Here is a 25,283-nt window from a genome sequence, read left to right as displayed (position 1 = left end):
AAGTCAGAGAGCTTTGACTGAGTGAGTACATCACTATGAACAACTTTAATATGTGTTACTGAAATACACCCAATACAGCTTCTTTTTTAACTACATGGAAACAGATTAATTCTTTCCCAACCGACACAACCACAAAATCACCATCAGAAAGAATTCACTCTATGAATGAGACACCCAATACACTGACTATACCCCTTACAGTATCGTATTTTGTAGCGAACAATGGGTTTTTGCATCTCTTTATCCCTTGCTATCATCCCCTCTTGTAGTGTTTTGTTCACTCTCTTTAATATCTCTAAAAATTGGGATTAATACAAATTGTCTAATGATAAAATGGATTCACCAGTGTACCTCAGAACAGACATTCTGGAAGCAAAACTTTTGCCATTCCTCTTACAATCACAAGTTCACTGGCTAATGTGAGTGGAGGTTTGTAGATGATTTGGCCGTTCAAAGCATGGGAGATTGATTCATCAGAGACCCTTTTACAAATGTATTTCTTGGGGCTGGTCCACACTAAGAAGCGGGGTCGAACTAGGGTACACAAATTCAGCTACGTGAATAGCGTAGCTGAATTCGAAGTACCCTAGTTCGAACTACTCACCCGTCCAGACGCCGCGGAATCAAAGTCCGCGGCTCCAAGGTCGACTCCGCCACCGCCGTTTGCAGTGGTGGAGTACCGGAGTCAACCGCGGCGCTTCCGGAGTTCGAACTATCGCGTCCAGATTAGACGCGATAGTTCGAACTCTGAGAAGTCGAACTCACCGCATCGACCCGGCTGGTAAGTGTAAACTAGCCCTTGTTAGTAACGCAGAAACCACCAACACACCACACACCTTTACAAACAGTAGGACTAGATTGGGTCCCTGGGACATAGCTCTACGTAAAAGGCGGAAGGGTGACATGTTGCTGGCTCCTTGAGCATAATTCCTTCTTTGCTGCCCCTTTGTTGTTGGCCTATGCCACTATGCTACCCCTGGTGTGCTAGATGAGCTGTGGCAAGATTTTGCCCATTCCTCTCCCTCCGTGTGTGTGTGTGTGTGTGTGTGTGTGTGTGAGAGAGAGAGAGAGAGAGAGAGGCTATGTCTACGCTGCACTGTTAATCTGGGTGATTTACACCTGGGCTAGGCTAACCTGGGTGCTAGCGTTCCCGCAGCAAAGCTGATAATACAATAACAATAATATCCAAGTTATTGTGTCTTCGTTGATTCTGCACTTCCCCGGGTGGGTCTGGGGACATATCCCCTGGTTCTTTGTGCTGCAACACCTGAGGATTTGTTCCCAGTCGATTGTGGGAGAACTTGTCTGTCCTTTGGAGTGCCCTGTAGGAAGGGTATTACGGAACTATCGGCACTTGAGTGATTTACCCTGTGTCCTCCCTGCAATGTGGGTGAGTTCCAGCCTGAGTTAAAGCAGAGCCTGGGCTCTAAGCCATCCTCTTCCAGCTGGGTCAGCCAGTCCAGGCTTAAAGCACCTCCAGACCCGAGTCGGAAGTTCTTCTCTGGGGTCAGCACAGGCGTTAAAGATAAAATCTGGATAAGAGCCCAAGGTCACTGTGCAGTGTAGACACACCCTGAGTGAGTTAGCAGCACCTCCTAGAGTGTGTCTTCATTGCAGTGTTAACCCAGGTTCTTACCTGGTTTTAGCCACACCCTCCTACCATCCACACACAAAAACCTTTGACCCAGTAGCAGAGGGGCTTTGACACCAGGCTACATTACCCAGCTGGGGGTGTAGCTTTGTAGTCCAAGCTCTGCTTTAACTTGGGCTGGAACCTGCCCACTTTCTGGTGCAGATGAAGCCTGTAACCCAGGTTACTTAAATTGGATGTTGATAGTCCTCCAATGCCTTCCCACAATTCCTGCAGGGTAGTATATTCCTGCCCTTCTCCCTTCTTTTGCAACAGAAATCACCTACAAGTTTATACATGCCCATTCAGCATTTCAACCCCATTCCATGAGGCCTGCTACATTCTACTCAGCACTTGAACACAGATGCCCACCAATGTGCTCCTAGCTGACCACAGACTCATAGCATAGAACATCACAGTTTAGTGCAGTGCTAAGAACCATGTGATGTGTCCCAGAAGTCCTAGCACCTAATCTAGGTTAGTGCAGCACCAGTGTGGATATAGCTACATGGGTGTGACTTAAGCGTGGCTCAGAAGTGTGGAGGCTCACACTTGGCTTGGTTAACTTATGTTCCCAGGCCCTGGAGCCTGGACCGAAGCACAGATATACTGCGGCAAAGATACACTCTTCTAAGGTGCCACAAGTACTCCTGTTCTTTTTACTCTTACCCCTGTATTTCCGGGCCCCAATCCTCACAATCTATCCCAATAATGTATAAATAAGGGAGGGAAATAAACACCTTTCTCAGGTTTTCTACCAGCCAGTATTTACAATATACTTTTACTTTCCTTTAAATTACTGGCCAGTGTACAAAGACTAAACCATTGTACCACAAAGGTGGAAATGTAACCATGAGGGTTATTGAACCCGAGTACCTCCAGTGTATCACAATTACAGAGACACCTGTTCTAAATAACTTTGAGCTGAAATACCGAGATAATATGCAGGGTTCGCTCAGTGGCTCTGAACAATTTTTTATTTTCTGTCTTGTGTGTGTGTATGTGCGTGTAAGAGCACTGATTAGACCTCTTAAAGGGCTTTTGTTGTAAACACACATCTTGTGAGGCAAAACACTGGTTACTTACCTTGTACATTAGCTGAAGACCAGAAGATTTTTCATTAGCAGTGTCTTTTGGTCTGCACTTGTGCCCTTCTCCTCCTAATTCTTGGAAACAAGGGCATAAAGGGCAGCGTGGACCAACTGCCTCTCCAGTTCCTTCTCTACTGCAAATAAATTTAGGATAAGGATCTCAAGCAGAGGAGAAGGGGTGGGTAATGGAATACACGTAGGGCCATACATCTCAGAGAACACCAGTTACTGTACACGGTAAGTAACCCATCCTTCTTCTTTGAGTGATGGTCCCTATGTGTATTCCACTCAAGGTGACTCACAAGCAGTATTAACTGAGGAGGAGGCTGCAAGGAGCCCATTTGTACCACAGACTGAAGGTCTGCTCTGCTGCAGAAGGTGTCAGCTGTAGAAGCCTGTACAGTATTAAGGGGTAATGTCTTGCAAAGGCGTGCACAGAACCCCATGTTGTTGCTCTCCAGCTCTCCAGAAGAGGAATATTTCAAACTGAAGCTGTCAAGGCAGCCTGAGCTCTAGTCAAGTGAGCTCTCAGACTCTGTGAGGCAATGTTATCTGTCAATTCATAGCAATGCAGATGCAGCCTGAAATCCACCTAGAACATTCCTATTAGGTGACTGCTTCTCCTCTCATATGGTCAGTGAAGAGAACAAATTGTTTAGTGGATTTCTTGAAGAGTTTTGTCCTCTGTAAGTAGAAGGCCAAGGCTCATCAGACATCTGGAGAGTGGAGCTGCTTGTCCTCCCTGTGGGGATGGGGCTTCAGACAGAAGACAGGTAAGTGGATGACTTGGTTCAGACGGAATTCTGAGATCACCTTCGGACTGAATTTAGGATATAACCTTAGAGAAATTTTATCCTCATTGAAGACAGTATGAGACTACTCATCTGGCTGAGGTGATTGCAACTAGAAAGGCAATGTTCATGGAAAGATAAGTGAAGGAACATGAGAGCAAAGGCTTAAATGGGGAATTTGCTGAGGTCCCACATGAGGATTAGTTTCAGCAATGGAGGAAAGATTCTGACAAGACCCTTCAGAAAGCTTACTGTAATTGCACAGGCAAAGATAGTATAGTTGCTGTCTGGAGGGAGGGGGTGAAAAGTGCTAATAGCTCCCAAGTCCACTCATAAGAAGCTGAGGACAACCCCGACATTTTCAGAGAGACAAGGTTGTCCAGAACATTTGGTATCTCAGTTTTAAACAAGGTTGTAAATCGTTTGATATTCTGTTTTATTGGGTACACTTATCCCAAGGTGCAAATGTACATCTGTTATATGATACCGAGTTGTTAAACAGTGTTAAAGAAAAGTACATGCTTCACTAGACACATAATAACATCAATAGTTTGGTATGTTAGCATCCCCTTTACTTATTTACAGAGCATTGCTAATATTTTTTGTTGCAACAATAATTTCCTTGTACATTGATCGCTCCTGTTAGACAACAAGAGCAAAATCACTTTCGCTGTGAAAATGATCAGTTTTACAGTAGTCAAGTTATATTTAAAAACGATACTCTTCTGTCACTTAAGCTGGAGAAGCATCTATGCATAAAAGACCAGTGATTTATTTGTGATGGGTGGGAAGGAAGCAGGAGAAATATATATTCCCTGGATGGGAAGTTACTGAGGGCCATATTCTAATAACTTACCAATGCAGAGCAGTACGTTACTACTTGAGTGGTGCCTCTGAAGTCAGTGAGAGGACTCAGAGTGAGATCCTTCTCAATGTGAGTAAGGGAACAAAGATGTGCCCTTGAATGTTCACAGTATTGAGGGAACAGCTTAGAAGGGGTGGTTTCCTTGTAGGCCAGTAAATAAATCACTCTAGAAGATCATGGGGAAAGTTCAGACATGCTGTAAGTGGGGGCATATCTACTGATTTTAACAGAGGGGAAAAGGTGCAAACTCCATTGGCTTTTCACATGGAGAGACTTCAGTGAGTAAGGGAGATGTGGGTGGCCTGAAGTGGTCAAAATTATGGGCCAAATCCTTCCTTCTGCGCACAGACCAAGTAATAGGGCTGTGTACAAGGAGGATATGCTTATGGGTGGTGGTGGTGGTGGTGGTGGTGGTGGGAGGGGGATGATCCTATCCCATCCTGTAGAGCAGCAGGGATGGGTGTTGTCTCCTCCTCTCTCCTCATGGAGGGGCGAGGAATGATTGAAAGACCCACACAGTTGTGGAGAAGAAGCAGGGCTAGTGGAGCCACAATTGAGCCTGCCCCCACCCCCCTTTTCCTTATCAGCCCCTCTAGAGTAATTTTGTGGCATAAAAGGGGAGGGGGCAGGCAGGCTTCCAGTGTACTTCTCCCTCCACCAATGCAGTGGAATTGTGTAATAGTTCCACTGCAGGCACTGTGCTTTGTGATCACAGATGAAGGGGTCAGGTTTGCCCAGATAAGAAGTACAGCATATGAAAGGATTAATAAGGGCTTTTAAAAAAGATGAATAAAGATTCTCTCGAAATTTTCCATTTAAATAAATTGGCATTCTTTTTAAAAAAATAGGAGCCCATTTACACTATGTTCAGGCCCAAAACATCTGACCTGCACTTTCAGACACTAAATTACTTGAGTTACACCTGATAACAACAAAATGCACCTGGGCAATCTAGGGGTATCATAGGCTTTGTCAAGCATTCCAGCTGAAGTCGGCTGTTTAATGAAGCATAGAAGGAAAACATGTTTTAGAGGCAATACAAGACCGAGCTCACGTTTAAAGCAGGAATTTGCCCATCCCGATTCAGCAAAGCAGCAGATTTTCATTTCATGGAGCAGAGAAGGGGGAATTGTTTGTCAGATGTATCTCCAGAAAAATGTGCTTATGGGAGCGTGTATGTTTGCGTGTGGAGGAGTTCTTGACCATTTTTGGGAGAAGGGTGTCCCCGGAAGGTTTCCGACATCTGTTCCAATGGGCTGCCCTGGAGATTTTTTATCTTTGGTTTGCCATATGAGAAGTCTGTGCAGCTAGCACTGCACAGGTTTTCTTTCCACTAGGACCACTCTCTCTGTTGGAAAAAGGCAGATACTGAATGCACTGGATCATTCTAATTTCACTGAAGACATGGGTTTAAACTACAGCAGGATGACACAGAGGCAGACATTTCAGACAGCTCTTCCATTTTCCTATCCAAGTGACCTTTTTTGAAGGCATAAATAAAATTGAGAAATTGAGGGCCCAATCCTTCAAAGTGGTCCTTCACTCTCAGCTCCTATCTGTCAGCACCTTGCAGAATTAGGCATGAAATTATATGACTCAAACAAAAAACCTATTGGGGCGAAAACAAAAAAATGGGAAAGGAAAGATGCGCTGTGAGTGTGTGTCCAAAACTTGTGAGCATGTCCTTCTACATGTGCGCTGTATCTCAAGGTTATTTTATTGTATTTACAATGTCCCCCTTACCTATTTAGCAGCACAACAGAATAAATAGTCTATAAAACCACATTAACTGCTGGTAGCCATATGTACTGTAAACAGAGCACCCTCCTGCTGTTTTGAATTCTATACCTTTTAGATGTACAATAGAGATCACTATTTATCCTGGAGAGGGAACTAAATCAATACTGAAGAATTACAATTAAACCAAGACAGGAATACTCCACACTTTTCTTCTGAAAAAAAGAGTAAACAAAATTGCCGTTTACGAAGGTCTAAATACTTATTTTTAACAGAGTTTTTTACATTAAAAATATGTACAAAGTTAGGATTTCCAGCAAGCAGTCAGACACCTTATTCGTGATTCAAATTTTCTGACTGCTTTGATGTAAGCCCACTTGACATTATGTAGGCCTACACCAGGACTCAGTAATCAACCAAGATAATAATATGATGGTGGAGGAGAAAGGTAAAAACTATTTTAATTAATAGTATTTGAAAGCTTACAGTCTGAATAATTTCTATGATGTACACTTTTGTCAGACATTCAGAAACAGAAATTGCATTGCCACCATTTCTTGGGAGGATGTGCATGGAAAAAATGCTTTGGGGGGATACTGAAATTGATTTCCACTATGGACACTTTACTCAATAAGAACCTGATTCCTCAGTTTGCTGATCACCTTCAGCTCTTTTTGAGGTCACTGGGAGTTGAGGGCACTCTTCAACTCACAGGATCATACCCTTCCTTGAGTTTGGAAAATCGCTGTGAAAACTGACCTATCCAGGTCCTTAGTTTACTTCTTTCCTGCTACTATAATGATTGATGATAATAAAAAACCCTAATGATGTTTTATTTGCCAATCAAAAAAAAATTCACTATGGGCCAGCAGAATTTTGCAAAGTGACTCCAATTAGAAATTAGAAATGATATTTTCGATTGGCCTGTTGATTTGTTGTCATTCCAAGCAAAACAGGAGAAAATCCCCTTTAAAGGAAAATGGGTAAGACTACAAGTTGCATTTAAAATGAATAACTTCTATAACTAATTAGGCACAAATGTCTTTCTAATGAGGTTAGTGTTTATGAAAAAGTAATCTAACCACAATCAGATGAAAATCACTAGAGGATTTTTTAATTTTGGTTCCATTTTGTCTTTTTTGAGGAGGGAGAAAAATCTTTCCTCTTGAATCCTTTTGAGAGCATTGAAAAATGCAGTATAATAGAACATCAAAAAAAGAACAACTTCAAAATGCCAATGCTATTTTCAGAAGTCTCTTGTTGCTAGATGAAGTAGAAATGATGGTTTACGAGTGCACCAGATGGACCAAGGGGAAACCCCCAACAGGAAACTTAACTTTCATCTACAAAGAAGGCCAACTGGAAACTTTATCTATGTAATTAAATGAGGGAAACTAGTCTGTGATCTGAAGGAGATAAAGGTGTTACTGAAGACTTTTAAAACACCTCTATTCTTATTGTACTTGAGTCTGTGTGCTCTGTGCCTGTATGAAGTCCTTTCAGGAAGAGAAAGCTCTGGTGTGTCATGCCCTTGGTGGTATTCTGTTTCTATAAGGAAATGACAAAGATTCCTTTCAGTAAACTATCAAAAAATGAAGGCCCAGACTTTCCCCTGTGTAACACGAATGCCCCCTAGGTGGGTCATCAGCAGTGGGGACTGAAGCTGGGATCTATAGATCTTAATGTATGAGTGTCGACAGCCTGAGGTAAAAAGACCACCATGTTTTAGCCAAGGCTGTATGTAGCAGGCTCATCAATCTCTAGTTGGCTTTAGACACCATCAGGGGGAAACACAGCACCACACCATGTGGGCATGGCTTAAACTTGTGATGTGGCCCCCTTTGTATCACACAGCCAGGGGATACTGTACCTAAATCCTAGGTAGCCAGTCACAACAAGATCACCCAAGTGGAGGAGGTGGGGTTTTCCAGCAGCACAGAGATGGTACTCTGGGTTTTATGATGCCAGCACAGGGGTGTGGCTGGGGAAGGAGGAGGCATAGCCAGGGTCCCTTGTGTCCTGGCGATCCCTGGCTGCAATTACAGCTCCCTTGGGACTATCAGCAGTCATCTCACTCACAGCCTTATGGACTTTGTGATTATGCAGCCACGGAATCTGGGATTTTTCCAAGATATTACAGATTTCAACATTTTTGCTGCAGAATCCGTATTTGTATGTGTGCTTGAGAGTAGCCAGATGAAAATGAAGGTTATTTCATGCTAATAAAAATGCTAATTCAAGTATATTCATAATTATATATATAAATATAAAAATGCTATGTCATATTGTGAGACGGTATTGCCGGTTGTAGATGAAAGCAACTGAAGGCCAAATTTTGCCTTTAACTTCAATGGCAGATGCACATGTATCTGGTGCCAGTATTCAGCCTATACAACATATACCATTGTTTGCTGTCAATCAATGGATATCATAAGGCTCTTATTCCAAGATTAGAACAGCATGGCAGCTGAGAGTCTATGCTTCCTTCAATTTGTATTACAATCTGCACCCTACTGTGTTTTCACAGAGGCTTTTCTTTTTCATTAATCTTTGGCTCTATATTTTGTACTTACATAGTAGAACATACCAGTGTAATTTTCCACTCATGTAACTTCTATTCATCAAACAGCTTTTAATTCTACATAAAAATAACCTTTTCTTAAACTATCTAAGCCCAATTAATCCCTTGTGCAATGCCAATGAGTACTGTAGAGTTACACCAGAGTTGATCTTGGCTCTCTGGGTATAATTTCAGCCAAGAAGAACTGTATGCTGCTTTGATCTTAAGGTTAATCATCTGCAAATCAGTTAAAAATTAATATTTCATTATTCCAAAGAAAGAAACTCAGATAGTATATATGAAATTTTGGAATTATATCTGATTTACTGATTTAATGTAGGACTATAAGAACACTGGAACTAGCAAAATGGTTAAGACCAATGGTCCATCTAGTCCAATATTCTGTCTCAGACAGTGACCGGTACCAGTTCATTCAGGGGAAGGTATACAAAACCCCATAAAGGACAAGTATGCAATATCTTGCCACTGGAGGCAGTTTCTTCCTAATTCCTGTCCGTAGTGACTGGATTTGTGTCCTGAAGCACAAAGTCTGATATTTATTCAAACACCAATTTAATCTTAAAAATCCATGGAGCTCTTTGGCTCAATATAATCTTGGATAGGTAATTATTTATGCCGTCTGTAAAAAAAATTCCTTTTATCAATTTTAAATGTGTTTCCTTTTAATTGCATTGACTGTCTCCCTTATATTTGAGAACTAGTGAGTAGCAGCATGTGACCACCCTTCTCTATGCTATTCATTATTTTTACTTTCCTCTGTCATTTCACCTCTTATTTGCAGTGATGAGCTGCCAAAATATTAACAACCGGTTCCCTCCTCCTCACCTCACGAGGGGGGTCGTGCCCCCCGATGGGGTCATGCCCCATCCAACCCCCCCATGTTTTTGACACCCCCCACCGGGACCCATGACCCCCCCCTTCCCTGTCCCCTAACTGCCCTTTGCAGCCCCATCCAACCCCTCCTCTCATTCTTGATGGCCCCCCAGAACCCCTGCCCCATCTAACCACCCCTTATCTCTGTCCCTGAGTGCCCCCACCACCTCATCCAACCCCTGCTCCTTCCTGATTGCCCTCCGGGATCCTTGCCCCCATTCAATCTCCCTGTTCCCTGCCCTCTGACCGCTCTGACCCCTATCCACCTCCCCACAACCCACCGAACGCCCCCTCCCTGCCCCCTTACCACACTGCCTGGGTCCGGGACCGGGTCCGCTCCACCAGGACCTCGACCGGAGCCGCAGGGCCCGACGCCCCGGGCCGGGCCAGCACCGGGGCTGGAGCCGCAGCCGCGGGGCCCGACTCCCCGGGCCGGGCCGGCGCTGGCGCCGGAGCCGCAGGGCCCGACTCCCCAGGCCGGGCCGGCGCTGGCGCCGGAGCCGCAGGGCCCGACTCCCCAGGCCGGCCCGGCACCGGGGCGGGCGCTCAGCCAGCACCAGGTGCAGAGCCGCGGGACCAACTCCCGAGCCGGGCGGCACGGGCGAGCCGCACCACGGGCCCGACTCCCGGGCCGGCACCCGGGCCGCGGGCCCGACTCCGGGCCACGCCGGGCACGGGGCAGCCGCGGGCCCGACTCCCGGGCGGCCTGGCACCGGGCCGGGCGCTGGGCCCGACTCCCGAGCCGCCGGCACGGGCCGGGCGCGGGCCCGACTCGAGCCACGCGGCACGGGCGGAGCGAGGCCCGACTCCCGGGCGGGCGGCACGGGGCGAGCCGCGAGGCCCGACTCCCGGGCGGGCGGCACGGGGCGGAACAGCGAGCCCGACTCCCGGGCGGGCGGCACCGGGGCCGTGGGGCCCGACTCCCTGGGCCGGAGCCGCGTAGCCCGACTCCCCGGGCCGGGGTGGCACCGGGGCCGGAGCAGCGGGTCCCGAGTCCGAGCCGCACAGCCGGGACCAGCCCAAGCCGAGGGTGCTTGGCTGGGACCGGGCTGGAGCGCTCGGCCGGGGCCAGGGGGGAGCCGTCCCGCCCCCCCTCCCCGCGCGCCTGGCTTACCTGCCTGCTGCTTTTTTCAGGCTTCCCACGAACATTTGATTCGCGGGAAGAAGGGGAAGGGGAGGAGAAGGAGGGCGGAGCATTCAGGGGAGAGGGGGAGGTGAGCTGGGGCCGGGTGGACAGCTGCCCGAGCTTTTGTTAAATTTAAAAGCTTTTTAGAACCGGTTGTCCTGGAACAACCGGTTCTAAAAAGGCTTCTAAATTTAACAACCGGTTCTTGCGAATCGGTGCGAACCGGCTGGAGCTCACCACTGCTTATTTGTCTCTTCCCTAAACTACATAGTCCTAGGGTACGTCTACACTACGGGATTATTCCGATTTTACATAAACCGGTTTAGCAAAACAGATTGTATAAAATCGAGTGCGCGCGGCCACACTAAACACATTAAATCAGTGGTGTGCGTCCACGGTCCGAGGCTAGTCTCGACTTCTGGAGCGTTGCACTGTGGGTAGCTATTCCATAGCTATCCCATAGTTCCCGCAGCCTCTCCCACCCCTTGGAATTTCTGGGTTGAGATCCCAGTGCCTGATGGGGCAAAAATCATTGTCGTGGGTGGTTCTGGGTAAATGTCGTCAGTCATTCCTTCCTCTGGGAAAGCAACGGCAGACAAGCATTTCGCGCCTTTTTTCCCTGGATTGCCCTGGCAGATGCCATAGCATGGCAATCATGGAGCCTGTTTTGCCTTTTGTGACTGTCACCGTATGTGTACTAGATGCCACTGACAGAGGCGATTCAGCAGTGCTACACAGCAGCATGCTTTTGCTTTTGCATGACAGCAGAGATGGTTACCAGCCATACTGTACCATCTACCATACCATAACTTGGTAATAAGATGATCATGGTTACCAGTCCTTTTGCACTGCACCATTTGCTGCTGTCATAAGTGCCCCTGGCTGAGATCAGCCAGGGGCGCAAAAGCCAAAATTGGGAATGACTCCCTGAGTCAATCCCTCCTTGTTGGTATCTAAAAATAGAATCAGTCCTGCCTAGAATATGGGCAAGTGTACTAGAGAACCACTGTATCATAGAACCAGAGAGCACAGCTGCTCTGTGTCAGATCCAGCAGAAATTATGAGCTGCATGGCATTCACAGGGGGTGCTCCTGCAACAACCCCACCTACTGATTCCGTTCTTTCCCCAGCCTTCCTGGGCTACCGTAGCAGTGTCCCCCCACTTGTGTGATGAAGTAATAAAGAATGCAGGAATAAGACACAGTGACTTGTTAGTGAGAAATGGGTGGAAGGCAGCCTCCAGCTGCTATGATAGTCCAGACAGGACATTAAGCAGTGTGGAGGAGAGGAGCCCAGCATCCCGCTGCTAGTCCAGGGACAATTGAATCTTTTCTTTACACATGAAGGGCGGGGGCTGATGGAGCTCAGCCCCCTGTTGCTATGATGAAGACGGTTACCAGCCATACTGCACCATCTACCAGGGAAAATCAGGACTTTTTATACAGGTGCCCATGATTGACCTCACTGAATGCTAGTCAGCATGGTTAACAGTCCTTTTGCACTGCCCCATGTGCCAATAGGCTGATGATGACGATGGATATCAGCCATATTGTACCATCAGCCACCCATGGCGGGGGGGGCGGGAGTGAAGATGTTGGTGTTGACTGCTGCAGCATCGCGTCTATCTGCAGCATTCAGTAAAGATAGGGTGACATGTAAAAGAGTCAAGAGAGGATTATTTTCCCTTTCACTTCTGGGGGTGGGTGGGGGGATGCGTAAATTGCCGAGCTATGCCCTGTGTGGAGATTTTTTAAAAATGATTTTGAATTTCGTCTTCTGTAACGGAGCGCTGATAGAACAGATTTGCCTGCCCTTACTGCGATCACATCCGCATGGTCCATGCTGGAGCTCTTTTTTTATTTTGATTTCGGACTGCATCGCCACCCGTGCTGATCAGAGCTCCACGCTGGGCAAACAGGAAATATTCAAAAGTTCGTGGGGCTTTTCCTGTCTACCTGGCCACTGCATCCGAGTTCAGATTGCTGTCCAGAGCGGTCAGTGGTGCACTGTGGGATACCGCCCGGAGGCCAATACCGTCGATCTGTGGCCACACTAACCCTAATCCGATATGGTAATTCCGATACTAGCGCTACTCCTCTCGTTAGGGAGGAGTTCAGAAACCGGTTTAAAGAGCCCTTTATATCGATATAAAGGGCCTCTTAGTGTGTACGGGTGTGGCGTTAAATCGGTTTTACGCTCCTTAAACCGGTTTAAACGCGTAGTGTAGACCAGGCCCTAATCTTTTAATAATCTCCTCACTTGCCTCATGTTTCCATACCTCCAATAATTTTTATTCCCTTTCTCTGGACTTTTTCAGCTAAATGTTTTTCAGGACGTGGTGACCAGAAATGAACACACTTCTCAAAGTTTGGATGCACCATCAATGTATATAATGGCTTTTTAATATTTCCAGTATCATGGTTTATTCTTTCTTTAATGCATCTTAACCCCTTGTTTGTTTTTAGGACAATTCCCACTGAAATAAAGGATTGAGCTAGTAGATAGGGCACTGGGGTGGGACTCAGGAAATCTGGAGTCTACTTCCTACTGAGCCACAAATGGTGCATTTCCAGGGTTTTTATTCCTAAATTTAATAAATTTAGAATGCATCAATGCATATGATTACTTCAGAATATTCCTACAGATGTGTATTACTTCCACTTAGGTCATATCCATCTACATATTTTATGGCTACTATTTCCAACCACTTTACTTTGTTCTGAAATGAGATTCACGTGCATGTAGTTTCCAGCATCATTCTATCTTTTAAAAAATAGGTACAATATTTGTTACCCTCCTGGCTTCTGGTACAGTAGCTAAATTTAAGGGAAGATTGAATTATTTTATTACCAGCCCAGTCACGTCATTCTCAAATTATTTCAGATTGTGTCCTGGTGATTTGCTGCAATTTAAATATTTGTTCTAGCACCAATTTCCTTCACACCTCTGTTTCTGACAGGGTTTCATCTTTATTGTCTTCCTCAGAGCTACTGTTTACAAGTCTGTTCCTATTGTCCCCTGTGGACAAGACTGATACAAAGAAATCATTTAGTTTCTCTGCAATATCCATATCATCCTTAATTGTTCCTTTTACTTCTCGGTAATCTAGAATAATTTAGCAGACTTCCTATTTCTGATATTCTTAAAGAAATTATTTGCTTTTATGTTTTCAGTAATTTGCTCTTCAAATTCCCTCAACTCTCATAATTTCCATCTCACATTTTGACTGCCATATAGTTTATGTTATAGATAGACATCATGGAGGAAATCCTGGCCCCATTCAAATCAATAGCAGAATACCCATTGACTTGGGACTACGATTTCATCCCACGATTTAAAGAAAATGTTAAACATCACCTTATTTCTGTTTATCAAAAATTAGGTAGGATATTTAGTTCAAGTTTGGAAGTTTCATGTTGTATGAATCGTTTTAAAGACGTGACATGGGGGAAAAGCTTTTCCAACAAGCCTGTATTTTCTGACAAATAACAAAACCTTCCCAACTGAAGTGTTGTTGTAGCCCAGGATAAGGTTCCAAGATATGAGAGAATGAGGTAGGTGAGGTAATATCTTTTATTGGACCAACTTCTGTTAGTAGAAAGTACAAGCTGGGGCTTGATGTGAAGAAGAGCTCTCTGTGTAGCTCAACAGCTTTTACCATCCGCCAAGAGAAGCTAGTCCAATGAAAGATATTATCTAACCCATCTTGTCTCTCTCAAAAACCTTCTGATCAGCTAGGGAAACAGGCTCAGAAAGATTAATGGCCTGATTTTCAAAGGTGCTCAATATTCCCAGCTCCCACTGACTACCACAGAAGTCTTGGGTGCTAGGCACATCTGAAACCTGAGCAATAAGTGACTTGTCCAGGGCCCCACATGAGAGATGAGATTAGAAATCAGGAGTTCCTAGTCTGACTTCCAACATTTGGGCTCATTCCTCTGCGCCACTGCCTTTGGTGTCTCATTCCAAAGATGGAATCTCCAACAGCACAATGTTCCCTGCATTGCATTGTTGTCACTCTGCTGTTGGTGAATTTTCTGTCGTGGGGGCCTGCAGCTTGTGTTCTGTCAGCAGAACCCTTGCAGTGAATCAGATCTATACATCTACATGTAGATATTGATATATAAAACCATGCTTTTGTGGTGATACATAAATGTGAATAGTCAAACATGTATATCTATAAATATTATTATAGAGTTGTGATAGCAAATCTTGCTTTCTGATTGGTCAGAAGTAATGACAATAAACAAGTAACAGATACCATAGGTCCAAATTACTGGGTACTACTGTTCCCCCTCTGCCTCTCCCTCTGATCTCGGGTGACAGTATTTATCCTGTCAGCCTCAATTAACTTATCTATGAAAGAAGGGTAACGAGATTTGCGTGCTTGGTGTGGATTGACTATAGGCTGTATTGCAAAGCACTTGGATGATGTGAAGAGTTATATAAGTGGTGATGTTTTATTATTAGGTTTTTTTAATTGAAATACATCACACAGGGCTTAAATTCAGCCAGAGCTGTCCAAAGTTGAGCTCTGGTAAATATTTTAAAGCCCTGAGCCCCAGTGCCTCCCTCGGGGGGTGGGGCTGAAGCCCATGGGTGGAGAAGCAATGTGTGGGGGGGCAGTGGGCACCTACATATCATCTACCTTGTTAGCCCTCCCCATATGCTTCCTTCTTGCAGAGGAATGTAGGTGGGTGCGGGGAGGGGGCCAGCGGTGACACCAGCCAGGTGCTCTCTGCTAGCAGGTCAGTTCCCCCCGTGAGCGGTGTAAGGGGACGGCTTTCTAGGCCTTTGTGCAGCAGTGACAAGCCCAGGTGAGTGAGTGAATTACTCCCGGGGGAATTCTGTGCTTGGCTCAGCTGCTAGTCCTGAATAGGCTGCGGGTGGAGTGGCCCCAGTGCATCCAGACCCTCCGACACATCCAGAAGCCCCCACTGAGCCTCACCCCAGGCACCTGGAATTTCTCTGCACCTGAACCCCTACCCCGCTGAGCCTCTCCCCCTTCATCTGGAGCCCTCTCACACCCAGACCCCCCGCAAGTCCCACCCCCACATCCAGTCCCCCCACCGAGCCTCACCCCCTCAAATATAGAAGTTACCTATGCTGAAGCCCCTCCTCCTGGCACCTTCTGTGGGGCTGAAGCCCTTCCCACACCAGCGCCCCTTTCCCCCATGGGGCTAAAGCCCAGAGCCCTGCTGCCCCTCAGGGCAGAAGCTGCTAGCCCCACCACCCCGCTGCAGGGCAGAAGCCCATAGGCAGAGAAAGGGTGGTGTGTGAGGGTCTCCAGGAAATATTACAAGAGAATTTAAGCTCTGACATCACATATAATTAATGCACCTCTGCAAATTATGCCAGTATCGACTAATCAAAACATAGGATTTTCTATGATGTTTTAATTTTTAATATTTTCCTTAATCAATAAAAGATGAGTAAATACATTTTTTGTTTAGCAGCGATGTCCAACATAAAGTTTTTGACCCTCCTCTTCTTCTGCCTCCCTTCCTCAGCTCCTCGCACAACTCAACCCCTCTCTCTTGCACTGCTACGCTTCCCCTGTTCTTTTATGCTGCACTCTCACCTCTTTAGTTCCTACATCGTATCTTAATGTTCCGACCCCTGGCCTCTTCCGCTAGCCAACGCAGATAGTGTGCCATTTGGTCACAACTGTTTAGCTGTACTATCAGCTGATCACACACACACACAAAAACCTCTCCCATAGTCTGTGTCCCAAGGCTGCAGTGAATAAGGGTGAGGGACTGAAAATTCTTCTCATTTGTTCCCCTATATGAACAAAAATAATTTTTCATAACCACAACCAGGGAGCGAGGCATTACTTGGCAAAGGAACTTCCACTAAGATTACTTGCTGGAAATGTTTATACATTGCTCCTGAAAAATACACTAAGCATATTGACAGTATAGCACAGTCTTCAGTGAGTGTGCCAGTTGAAATGGACAGAGGTAAAGTTCTCATATGGATATTCAGAGGTGGTCTCTGTCAGATAACCATTTGAAAAATACCAGGCACCTGACACAACTTCATCCATTTCGACAGAAAAAAAAATCCTTTCCAAAATGTTTTTCACGATCCAGGGATAAATTATCCTTGGTAGGAGTGATTTAGCAATATTGGAGAGGGGGTGAATGCTACCAGATACACGGAAATTACCCCAAATCTTCAATACAGTGGCTGAATGTTAATCAGGTGCTCCTGCAAGCTCCATCATTGAACCTGTTTCAAGCAACTCACCTGAGCAGAGCCACTAGAAGGGGGAGGGGAGGAGAAGAATGCTGCTTCTAAAAATAAAATGGCCCAGCAACTCAGCCCGTGTGTATGAGGAGGCATTCTCCAGGGAGGTTATGAGTGGAGGAGGCCTAGGCATTTTTCTCTCATCCCTGTCCTCTTTCCTACTTTCTACTTCTGTTGGCACTGCAGAGCCTGTGCAGCCATGGCAGAGTGAGACGCATTCTATTGTGGCTTATCACCATCAACAGTATAGCTCATGTGCACCAGAGTCTGATCTCAGCTGCACCAGTGCAAATCCAAAGTAACTCTGCTCAGGTCAATGGAGTTGTTCTGGAGTGAGTGAGATCAGAATCTGGGCCAGTATCTCAAATGCAGGGCAAATTCTAGTTTCGGATACACTGCCTTACACCATTGGAAAGGTGAGTGTCCCAGTGGGGGACATAAGGTCTAGTCCAAGAAGGTTCCACAATACTCAGCTTCAATAGTATGATGTTTTCATGCAAGGAAAAGCAATTCAGAGTCCATTTTAAGAGGCTTCCATGGCTCCCTTTGAGACTTGTGCAGCTGGACTCCTAGTAATTCAGAGAGCTTTTATATCCCTCCAATTCCAGGCAGAGATGTACCAAACCCGACGAGGACACAACCGAACTCATGCAGACAAACATTTTACCACCCTATATCATCTTCTCTGTATATAATTTACTAACTAGTTGGTAGCATGCTGTGATGGCCACATCCCTGTGAGGTGACACCCCACTTCTGCACAGCTCAAGAATTCCAGAGCAGAGGAGACATCTCGGCTAGTTCTCTCATATAGAATTCCTGCGTTGTGCAGATTCTTATCTGGACTGTGGTAGCACTCAAAGACTCCAATCAGGATCTGGTCTTCATTGTACTAGGCACTGTACAAACACACACTTTGCCTCTACAATATATAGCTTAAATTCAGACATGATGTGTAAACAATAGAGAGAGACCACAGGGAAGACAGGGGTTGTAGTAAAAGAACATGTGATTACTCAGGTAAGTTATGTGCACACCTTGATAATACAGAAGGTTCTAGAGTGATAATGGACTCTTCTTCCTTTATTTTAAATACCAACTATGGGCCAGCTCCTCAACTGATATAAATCAGTACATCTCCATTGACTTCAGTGAAAGATCTGCCCCTAAAACTCTTTTGGGACAATTTATCGTGTTTCCTCCTGCTCTCCCCGACCCTTTTCGTTCCATGTGATAAGAGTAAGGGAAGTGGCTACTGGATGTGAGAGTTGGAGAGATTCAATGGAGGGATGAGGAGGCCTGGGACAAAACATCAGGGAAGGTATAAAGAACAGAGAGGAAAGATGGGGAGAGAGTAAGGACTACAGGCGCATGCACAGATACAGGGAAGGGTGAGGAGGAGGGGTGAGGAGTGGATGTGGTATGGAGAGCTAGGGAAATGGTAACAATGAAAAGACATTAAATGAACCAGGTGGCAGCAAATCAGTAGATGATGGTCTTTGCAATGCTACAGTTTGTGGTGAAGGACTAAGCTGGAGCATTGCAGCCTGTGAGGACTGTTGGGGAAAGGCACAGGAAGTAGCTGCCTGACATATTAAAAATCTCTATTTGTTTAGTACTTTAGTTTTGTGACATTAAAGCTCTGAAAAGTGTCAGACTGCCTGGAAACTGAGGGTGGGAACAGTGCTCAATGTTGGCCTAACTCTGCTCCCATCAAAGTCACCTGAAAACTCCCAGAGTTAGACCAATGCTGAACACTTTTGAAAATCGCAGTGAATTCCTGTGTTTGTTAACAGAAGAGGTACCACAACGGCAGTGCTAATGCAAGTGTCTCCCTACACTGTCCTGCCAGTATGACTCAACCCTAAGTTTGAGGGACTACCTTTGTGTGTAATAATCAGTTTTAACAGACAACCATTGGTGACCCGCTGATACTTAACACAGGGGCCAAGTGTGATTGTGGATTTTGAAATGTGGATTCTTGTCCACTAGGTATTGGACAGAGGCCACTAAATGTACCTTCCCTCCAACTTCATACGCAGCAGGCCAACAAACAGCCATCTGAGTGAAAATTCAGGAGGCATTTGAAAGGAGTTTGCTGGCTTCCTGTAAGTCCTCATCGTTCACATCCCCAAATCTGCAGTAATTCGACATGGTAGCACTTGCATCCTGTACAGAGACATCAGTGGACCTTTCCTGGCCCAGATGTCTTTTTCACTAACCTAGCAGGTTTTTTAATATTGTATTTAGTGATTGGAAGCAACTTTTTACCTGCTGATCCACTTCCTTTCAAGTGCTGCCAGCCTATCTCCTGATCAGTGCAGCTCTAACAGTCGATTTCATTGCACAAAGCAAATTGCTTCAGTGGTCACGACAATTTTCATACTTTTAGGATTTTAAACAATACAATTACTGCTGTAGAACAGCTCTGGGTGCAGTAGGCTTGTTTTCCTTCAGAGCAAACAAAATGTTGATGCTCACTGCTAAGTAAAATATAAAGACATTTAAATTAAACTATAAAAACAGCACCAGATAAGAATTTTAAATCCTTAATGTACCTTCCCTCCAACCATGGTTTACATTCCCTTGAATGTGAGTTCTGACAGCTACGAGTTGGTACAGATTCCACAACAAAGGTTGTCCTTTTGAGGGAAGAGTGAGCTAGAAGAAAAAGAGAAGCATCTAGTTGTGCAACAGGCAAATGGCAGCTGCCAAAGAAAAAGCATCTGGTGTGGTAGCCTCCAGCACCTTTCATAGCAGGAATCAATAGGGCAATTGTATGTTGCTAGTTCAAACAACAACTGAAATGCAAAGAAGCGTACAGTATTAGAGACGGGGGAAATAATTAAAAGACGCAAAAGCTGTAGGCCTCCAAAGCCTTAGCAATCTCGGTTTTATATTTTCTTGAAAAGAAAGAGAACTGAATTATTCTGCTCAAACCTCAGTGATTATACAGTGGGGGCTGTTTAAAAAATCTACACGTAAAATACAAAGGCATTTGACTTTATCACAATATTCCCGTACTCCCTTGACTTAGCATAGGAAAGGCTATGTCAAATATCACAGCTCAGTAAATGTTGATTTTTTTTAAACAGTGCCAGCTATAAATCCTTTATATTAATGATGTTCTCTTAAGGAGGCTCTTAAGGAGAACTATGGGGGTCAATTTTCAAACCACATTTTATAATATACTTGTGTAAATTTTACAATTTGCAAAGCGTTTGGTGGCTGTACAGCCCACGCTGCACTTGGAAACTTAATTCTAAAAAGGCTGAGGAACCTGTGGCTGTATTTTAAGAGGTGCTCAATACCTGCAGCTTCCATTGACATCAATGGTTTTAATGAGAGATGCTAGTGCTTAGCACCTCTGAAAATCAGGCGGCTAATGACTAACACAGAGTTCCATTATGCAGTAGTGCCCAGCTCACAAGTGACCTCTGAACTCTTGCATCTTATTCTAGTTGGGACTAAAAATGCCCCAGAGTTTGTACAATTAGCTGTCAGAGATGGCAGGATATGCCAAAGTTCAGTACTCCCTACAAACTGATTATGGACTGAGATTTCAGATTCATGGGAGAATGTTTGTTTATGATGCACAAAGGTGTTACAAGGTGAGGCGCATGATCAAAGCCGCTACTGTTATAAGCAGCAAAGAGTCCTGTGGCAGCTTATAGACTAACTGAAGTTTTGGAGCATGAGCTTTCATGGGTGAATACCCACTTTGTCGGATGCACATACATCTACATGCATCCGACAAAGTGGGTATTCACCCACGAAAGCTCATGCTCCAAAACTTCTGTTAGTCTATAAGGTGCCACAGGACTCTTTGCTGCTTTTACAGATCCAGACTAACATGGCTACCCCTCTGATACTGCTATAAGGGAATTACATTCTGGGGAAGGTATCTGCAAATGACAAGGCATCTGTTAGTCACTGCCTTGGGCAATGGAGAGTCAAAGGTCTCCTTAGTGCAGTGGTCCCCAATGTGGTGCCTATGGGCGCCATGGTGCCCGCCGGGGCATCTATGTGCGCCCGGGTACTGTTCAGCGGACGAGCATCCGCCGAAATGCCACCAAGAAGCAGCTTCATCCAGAGGCGTCGCCGCCAAAATGCTGCTGTTTTTCGGCAGCATTTCGGCGGCAACACCTATTGACGTTGCCACTTCTTGGCAGCATTTCGGCAGATGCTTGTCCGCCAGCCATGGTCCTCAGTGGCTCGTCGTCCGGCTCCCACCAGACAAAAAAGGTTGGGAACAATGCCTTAGTGTATGCCTTTGATGGATCAAGGAAAATCCCATGTTTGGACAAAATCTTTGCCTCCATCAAAAAAAAAAAAAAGAGAGGGGAAGGTTCCCACCTTGCTAGATATTTTTTTGTCTTTTGCCTCTGATCATACTTCATCTCTGTATCATATCCTTGTAATTTTAAAATGGTTTAGAGTACTAAAAATTTTCACTTAAATTAACATCAGTCAGTCTTCTGTGGATTTCTGTGTTTCTTTGAATTACACACATTTATGGAGCATCATGGATTTTATGATGCCATGCGTAATGCATTATGTTTTCAGATTTTTGTGCATGTTTAAATTCTGAAGAGAAAAATTAGAGTGTTAATGTGCCTGTAGTGTACAAGGCAGCTACTTGGAAAATCTCCAGTGGTGGTTTCAGTTATAGTCACCGAATCAGTTTTTAAATTATGAAGGGGGAGGGGGGGGAAACGGGGAGAGGAAATCAGAATTACATGAAAATGATCTCATAGGTATAACTGAAGTGGAAACATTATTCCCAACACGAATTTCACCTTGCAATTTTGTGTGTTTATTTCAAAATGTAAATTGTGATCTCCAAATCAATATGCAGGAAGAGCCATCATGCATGGATCTCTTTCTTCCACTGCAGAATGCCTAGAGCACCATCGTTGGGTTCCCTGGACACTTTTCTATAAATATATTACAAAACACTTCCAGTCACTTACAGTTTACATATGCCAGAGCAGTTAAAGTTAAGTGTGTAGGTTCAATATCTAACAAAGGTTTAACCCCTAGTTTTAACTCAATAGCGAGGAGGAGGCCCGGTTCTAGAGAAAATTATTGGATATGGGGAAATATGGGAGATTCAAGGAATGTAAATGAATGCATTTTTGCAAGAGAATGTTAAGCATCATTGGCTAGGTAGAAGTGATGAGATTTCAGGAAATCCTTGTAGTATTGTAAAAATGTCTACCAGGCAAAACATAAATATTGCAGGTATGTATTATAGCTGAATAAAACATGGTGTTTTCATTCATAGGGAGTTGTGTACAACATGTTCCCATTCACATGGGTTCACACCTTTTGGGTTTTGTGCAAAGAAACCCAAAAAAGCTCAAAGCGAATCTCAGCCAAAATCAAAACATTGAGTTTTTACCTGCTGTTCCCAATGCACACACTAATGTAAATCTGCCCAAGATCTCTCAAAATTTAGCTTATGTTTACAGAAAGGTTTATGAATGTTGGTGATTCTTCCGCAAAATTGGCTCAAGTTTTGGGATTGTAATGAAACCCCAAACCTGGTGAATTGCATTTGATTTCAGATTTAGTTTCAGACAACTACAGCATATATGACTGTACTATATTGTCCACTGCTATCTAGTTTCTAAGCTAAATAACTTGTCAATGAGTGAACACATTTAAGATGTTGCGTAAACTTTTCAAAAGTAATTTAGGCACTATTGAAAATGGTAGCCATTTTCTATCTTTTAATTTCACCAGTGTAAATCAGGGGTTAGTAGAGTAATGCCAGAATAGAATAATATCAGTATAGAGTAATACGAGTAATACCAAAACTGCCAGAGCAGAAGCAGACCCTATTATTCTTTCTCAATGAAACCTGCTTGTGCTCCATGTTGTGCGTAGAGGAAGATGTGCAAGTACCAATCTTACATTAGACTGAGGGATAACCTATAAGGAACCAAAACTCAAATGCTTTGCTAAACCGACAAAACAGTTGTGATGACATTGCCTCATTAAGGATTTCTGAACATTACCACGTTATTTCTTAGCTCGCATCTCCCTGCTTTGCATGAGTTTGAAACGTGGGTATTTTCCAAAACTAAAATGACTATGTCACTCTTGAAGAAAGAATGGCTTCTTCAAAATTATTGTTGGTGTTGGCAGAAGAATTTGAAGCTATGTGATAAACAATGTATGGTTTGTGAATGATCCTCTCATTGTGGTAACTGACATGGAATAGGTCATTATGTGTCTAGCAGACAAATGTAACAGATATGCTTGAATTATAAAGAAGGCCTTAGCACAAATACCACTCAAATGTATTTTTCAGAAGTCCCTTATATTCCAAAAGAAAGGAAGTCCATGTTTAGAGCCCTCGACAAGAATTCAATATCAGGCATGAAAAATCAGAGTTCTATCTATTTTTATTACAAGAATGTTGGAGAGCAGTAGAGAGGAAAAATCTACTGCGTTGAGACTGATGACTAAGCGCTGGCCTTGAGAATTATAGATGCTGTATGTGTGGTGCACTTGAGTTTTCCTGCATCTCTAAGAAACTGCAGTGTTCATTCTGCAGGTGCCTGTTCCATTTTTAAAAACTTAACTGAAAAGGGCACTTAAGGAGAGCAGGCATATACTGTATTCAAAGGCAAAATCAATTTTGATATTGTAGAAAAGGCCAGGCCTTGCTGATATTTTTGTTATTTATGACAGACGTAGGTGAAATTTCCTCAGGGGTAATCAAACATACAGCTTCTGCATTAATAAACAAGAAAAATATCGAATCTGGTAGAACTTTGTCAGCTCCATCCTAATTGTTATGGACTCTGACGTACAGTGACTTTGTAGGTGGAACTTTTTCTTACAAGTCAATGTTGAGCTAAGACTCCACAGTGTGCTCCCCCTTCAGGCACAGAGGTGAGCGTCACTAGGCATATATCAAGCATAAGAAAGAACATTGCACTAGGCCAAGCCTCCTCTGACTATACACCCATGTAAGGTGTTCTCTCAGTTTGACTGACTGACAACTGTGTTTGGAATCAGGGCACATGCCTTAATAATTTTCCATCCTTTTGTTTGAGGAGATACAGCTTTCAGGACTCAAAGATGGTGGCTCAGGTATTTCCCTGATAGAATCATTTTGCCATCAGCATTTGTTTTGATTAAACATCATATTTCTTATCAGTTCAGTAAAGGGAAGAAAGTAGAGTTCCTAATGTTAATATAACAGCATTTTTCATTACAATAAAACAACTATCTAGAGAAAGCAGTATCCATATCAAGGTAGATAAGAGCTATTTTAATTTTCAACAGGGAAGAGAACCTGTTGTAGCACAACAAAGAAGTATCATGGAGTATAAGAATAAAGATTAAGGGTTGACAGTACCTCTTTGATTCCTTTCCTGTGCTGTTTTGTGGTGTTGCTGGATGCCATTATACAATTCTTGTGTTTCAGCTCAGAGGCTACTATGATCCAGAGGTAGATGAAGTGATCTGATCCCCATATATTGTTTGTATATCAATTTTTAAAGTAGGTAAGACTCTTTGTGATCCTTCAGATGTAAGGTGCTATAAAAATGTCAACTCTTATTATTATTATTAGTCCAGAATTTGATGGAAACACTGCTCAAAAAGTACAACAGGAAAAAAACCCACCATCAATTAATAGGATTTGTACACGTACACCACAGACTCCAGTGCATTTCTGCACAAACCTGGATTGTCTTACTCTTACGTACTGTCTGTAATTAGCAGTGTCAGGCAAATAGACAAGCAAACTTTTAAGCATATGGACTGAACTGCGTTGTTTAGAAAAGCAAGTGAGAGAGAGCAATATGCTTCTGAATTCTGTTTTCTTGCATTCTCACAAGCCCCATGCTGCCACACTGGAGTCTAAGATTAAAAACTCACTGCACTGGGTTACAGGAGCACCGCTTCCCATCTCTCCAGTGGAGGGAGAGTTTAAACATCACATCCTGAGGGCACAAGAGCACACTAAAATGGTCATTCTCTCTGGATTCCCCTCGTCCCTTTTCCCAAACAGATCTATTTTTCTGGCCTTTTTGGATAGTTACATTAAAAGAGGTTAAATGAACGCAGGCTTTATACATGCCTCCCATACCCGCCCCCAGAGGAAGCCAATAAAAAAAATTAGTGCCAAGCCCTCATAGTCTGCAGGAGAATGGAAAACATGAACAAGCAGCAGGAGTGAGATAGACCTACACTAATGTGAATCCCTGCCAACCCAAAACTTACTACCTCTGCATATCTTTCATTCCTGATCTGAATGGGGATGCTGGCATCAAATTGCATCTTCCAATTAACAGTAAGGACTATGCACTCTGTTCC

General features: G+C 44.2%; 1 protein-coding gene across 2 annotated transcripts in view; it reads right to left on the bottom strand.

Moving 5' to 3' along the window:
- FARS2 (phenylalanyl-tRNA synthetase 2, mitochondrial) overlaps positions 1 to 25,283 on the bottom strand; it is a 324,031-nt gene that overhangs the window by 22,537 nt on the left and 276,211 nt on the right. Inside the window, exon 8 of one of the 2 annotated variants that reach the window (XM_039525767.1) lies at positions 24,416 to 24,503. The exons of the other annotated variant lie outside the window; for it this stretch is intronic. Coding sequence (XP_039381701.1) covers positions 24,461 to 24,503 — 43 coding nt within the window. The 3' untranslated portion in view covers positions 24,416 to 24,460. Of the gene's footprint in view, positions 1 to 24,415; positions 24,504 to 25,283 lie in introns of those variants that run through there. 2 annotated transcript variants of the gene reach the window in all.

Source organism: Mauremys reevesii, linkage group 2 (genome assembly GCF_016161935.1).
Source record: "Mauremys reevesii isolate NIE-2019 linkage group 2, ASM1616193v1, whole genome shotgun sequence".
In the NCBI taxonomy this organism is placed as follows: Eukaryota; Metazoa; Chordata; order Testudines; family Geoemydidae; genus Mauremys; species Mauremys reevesii.
This window is presented reverse-complemented; position numbering and strand designations above follow the sequence as displayed.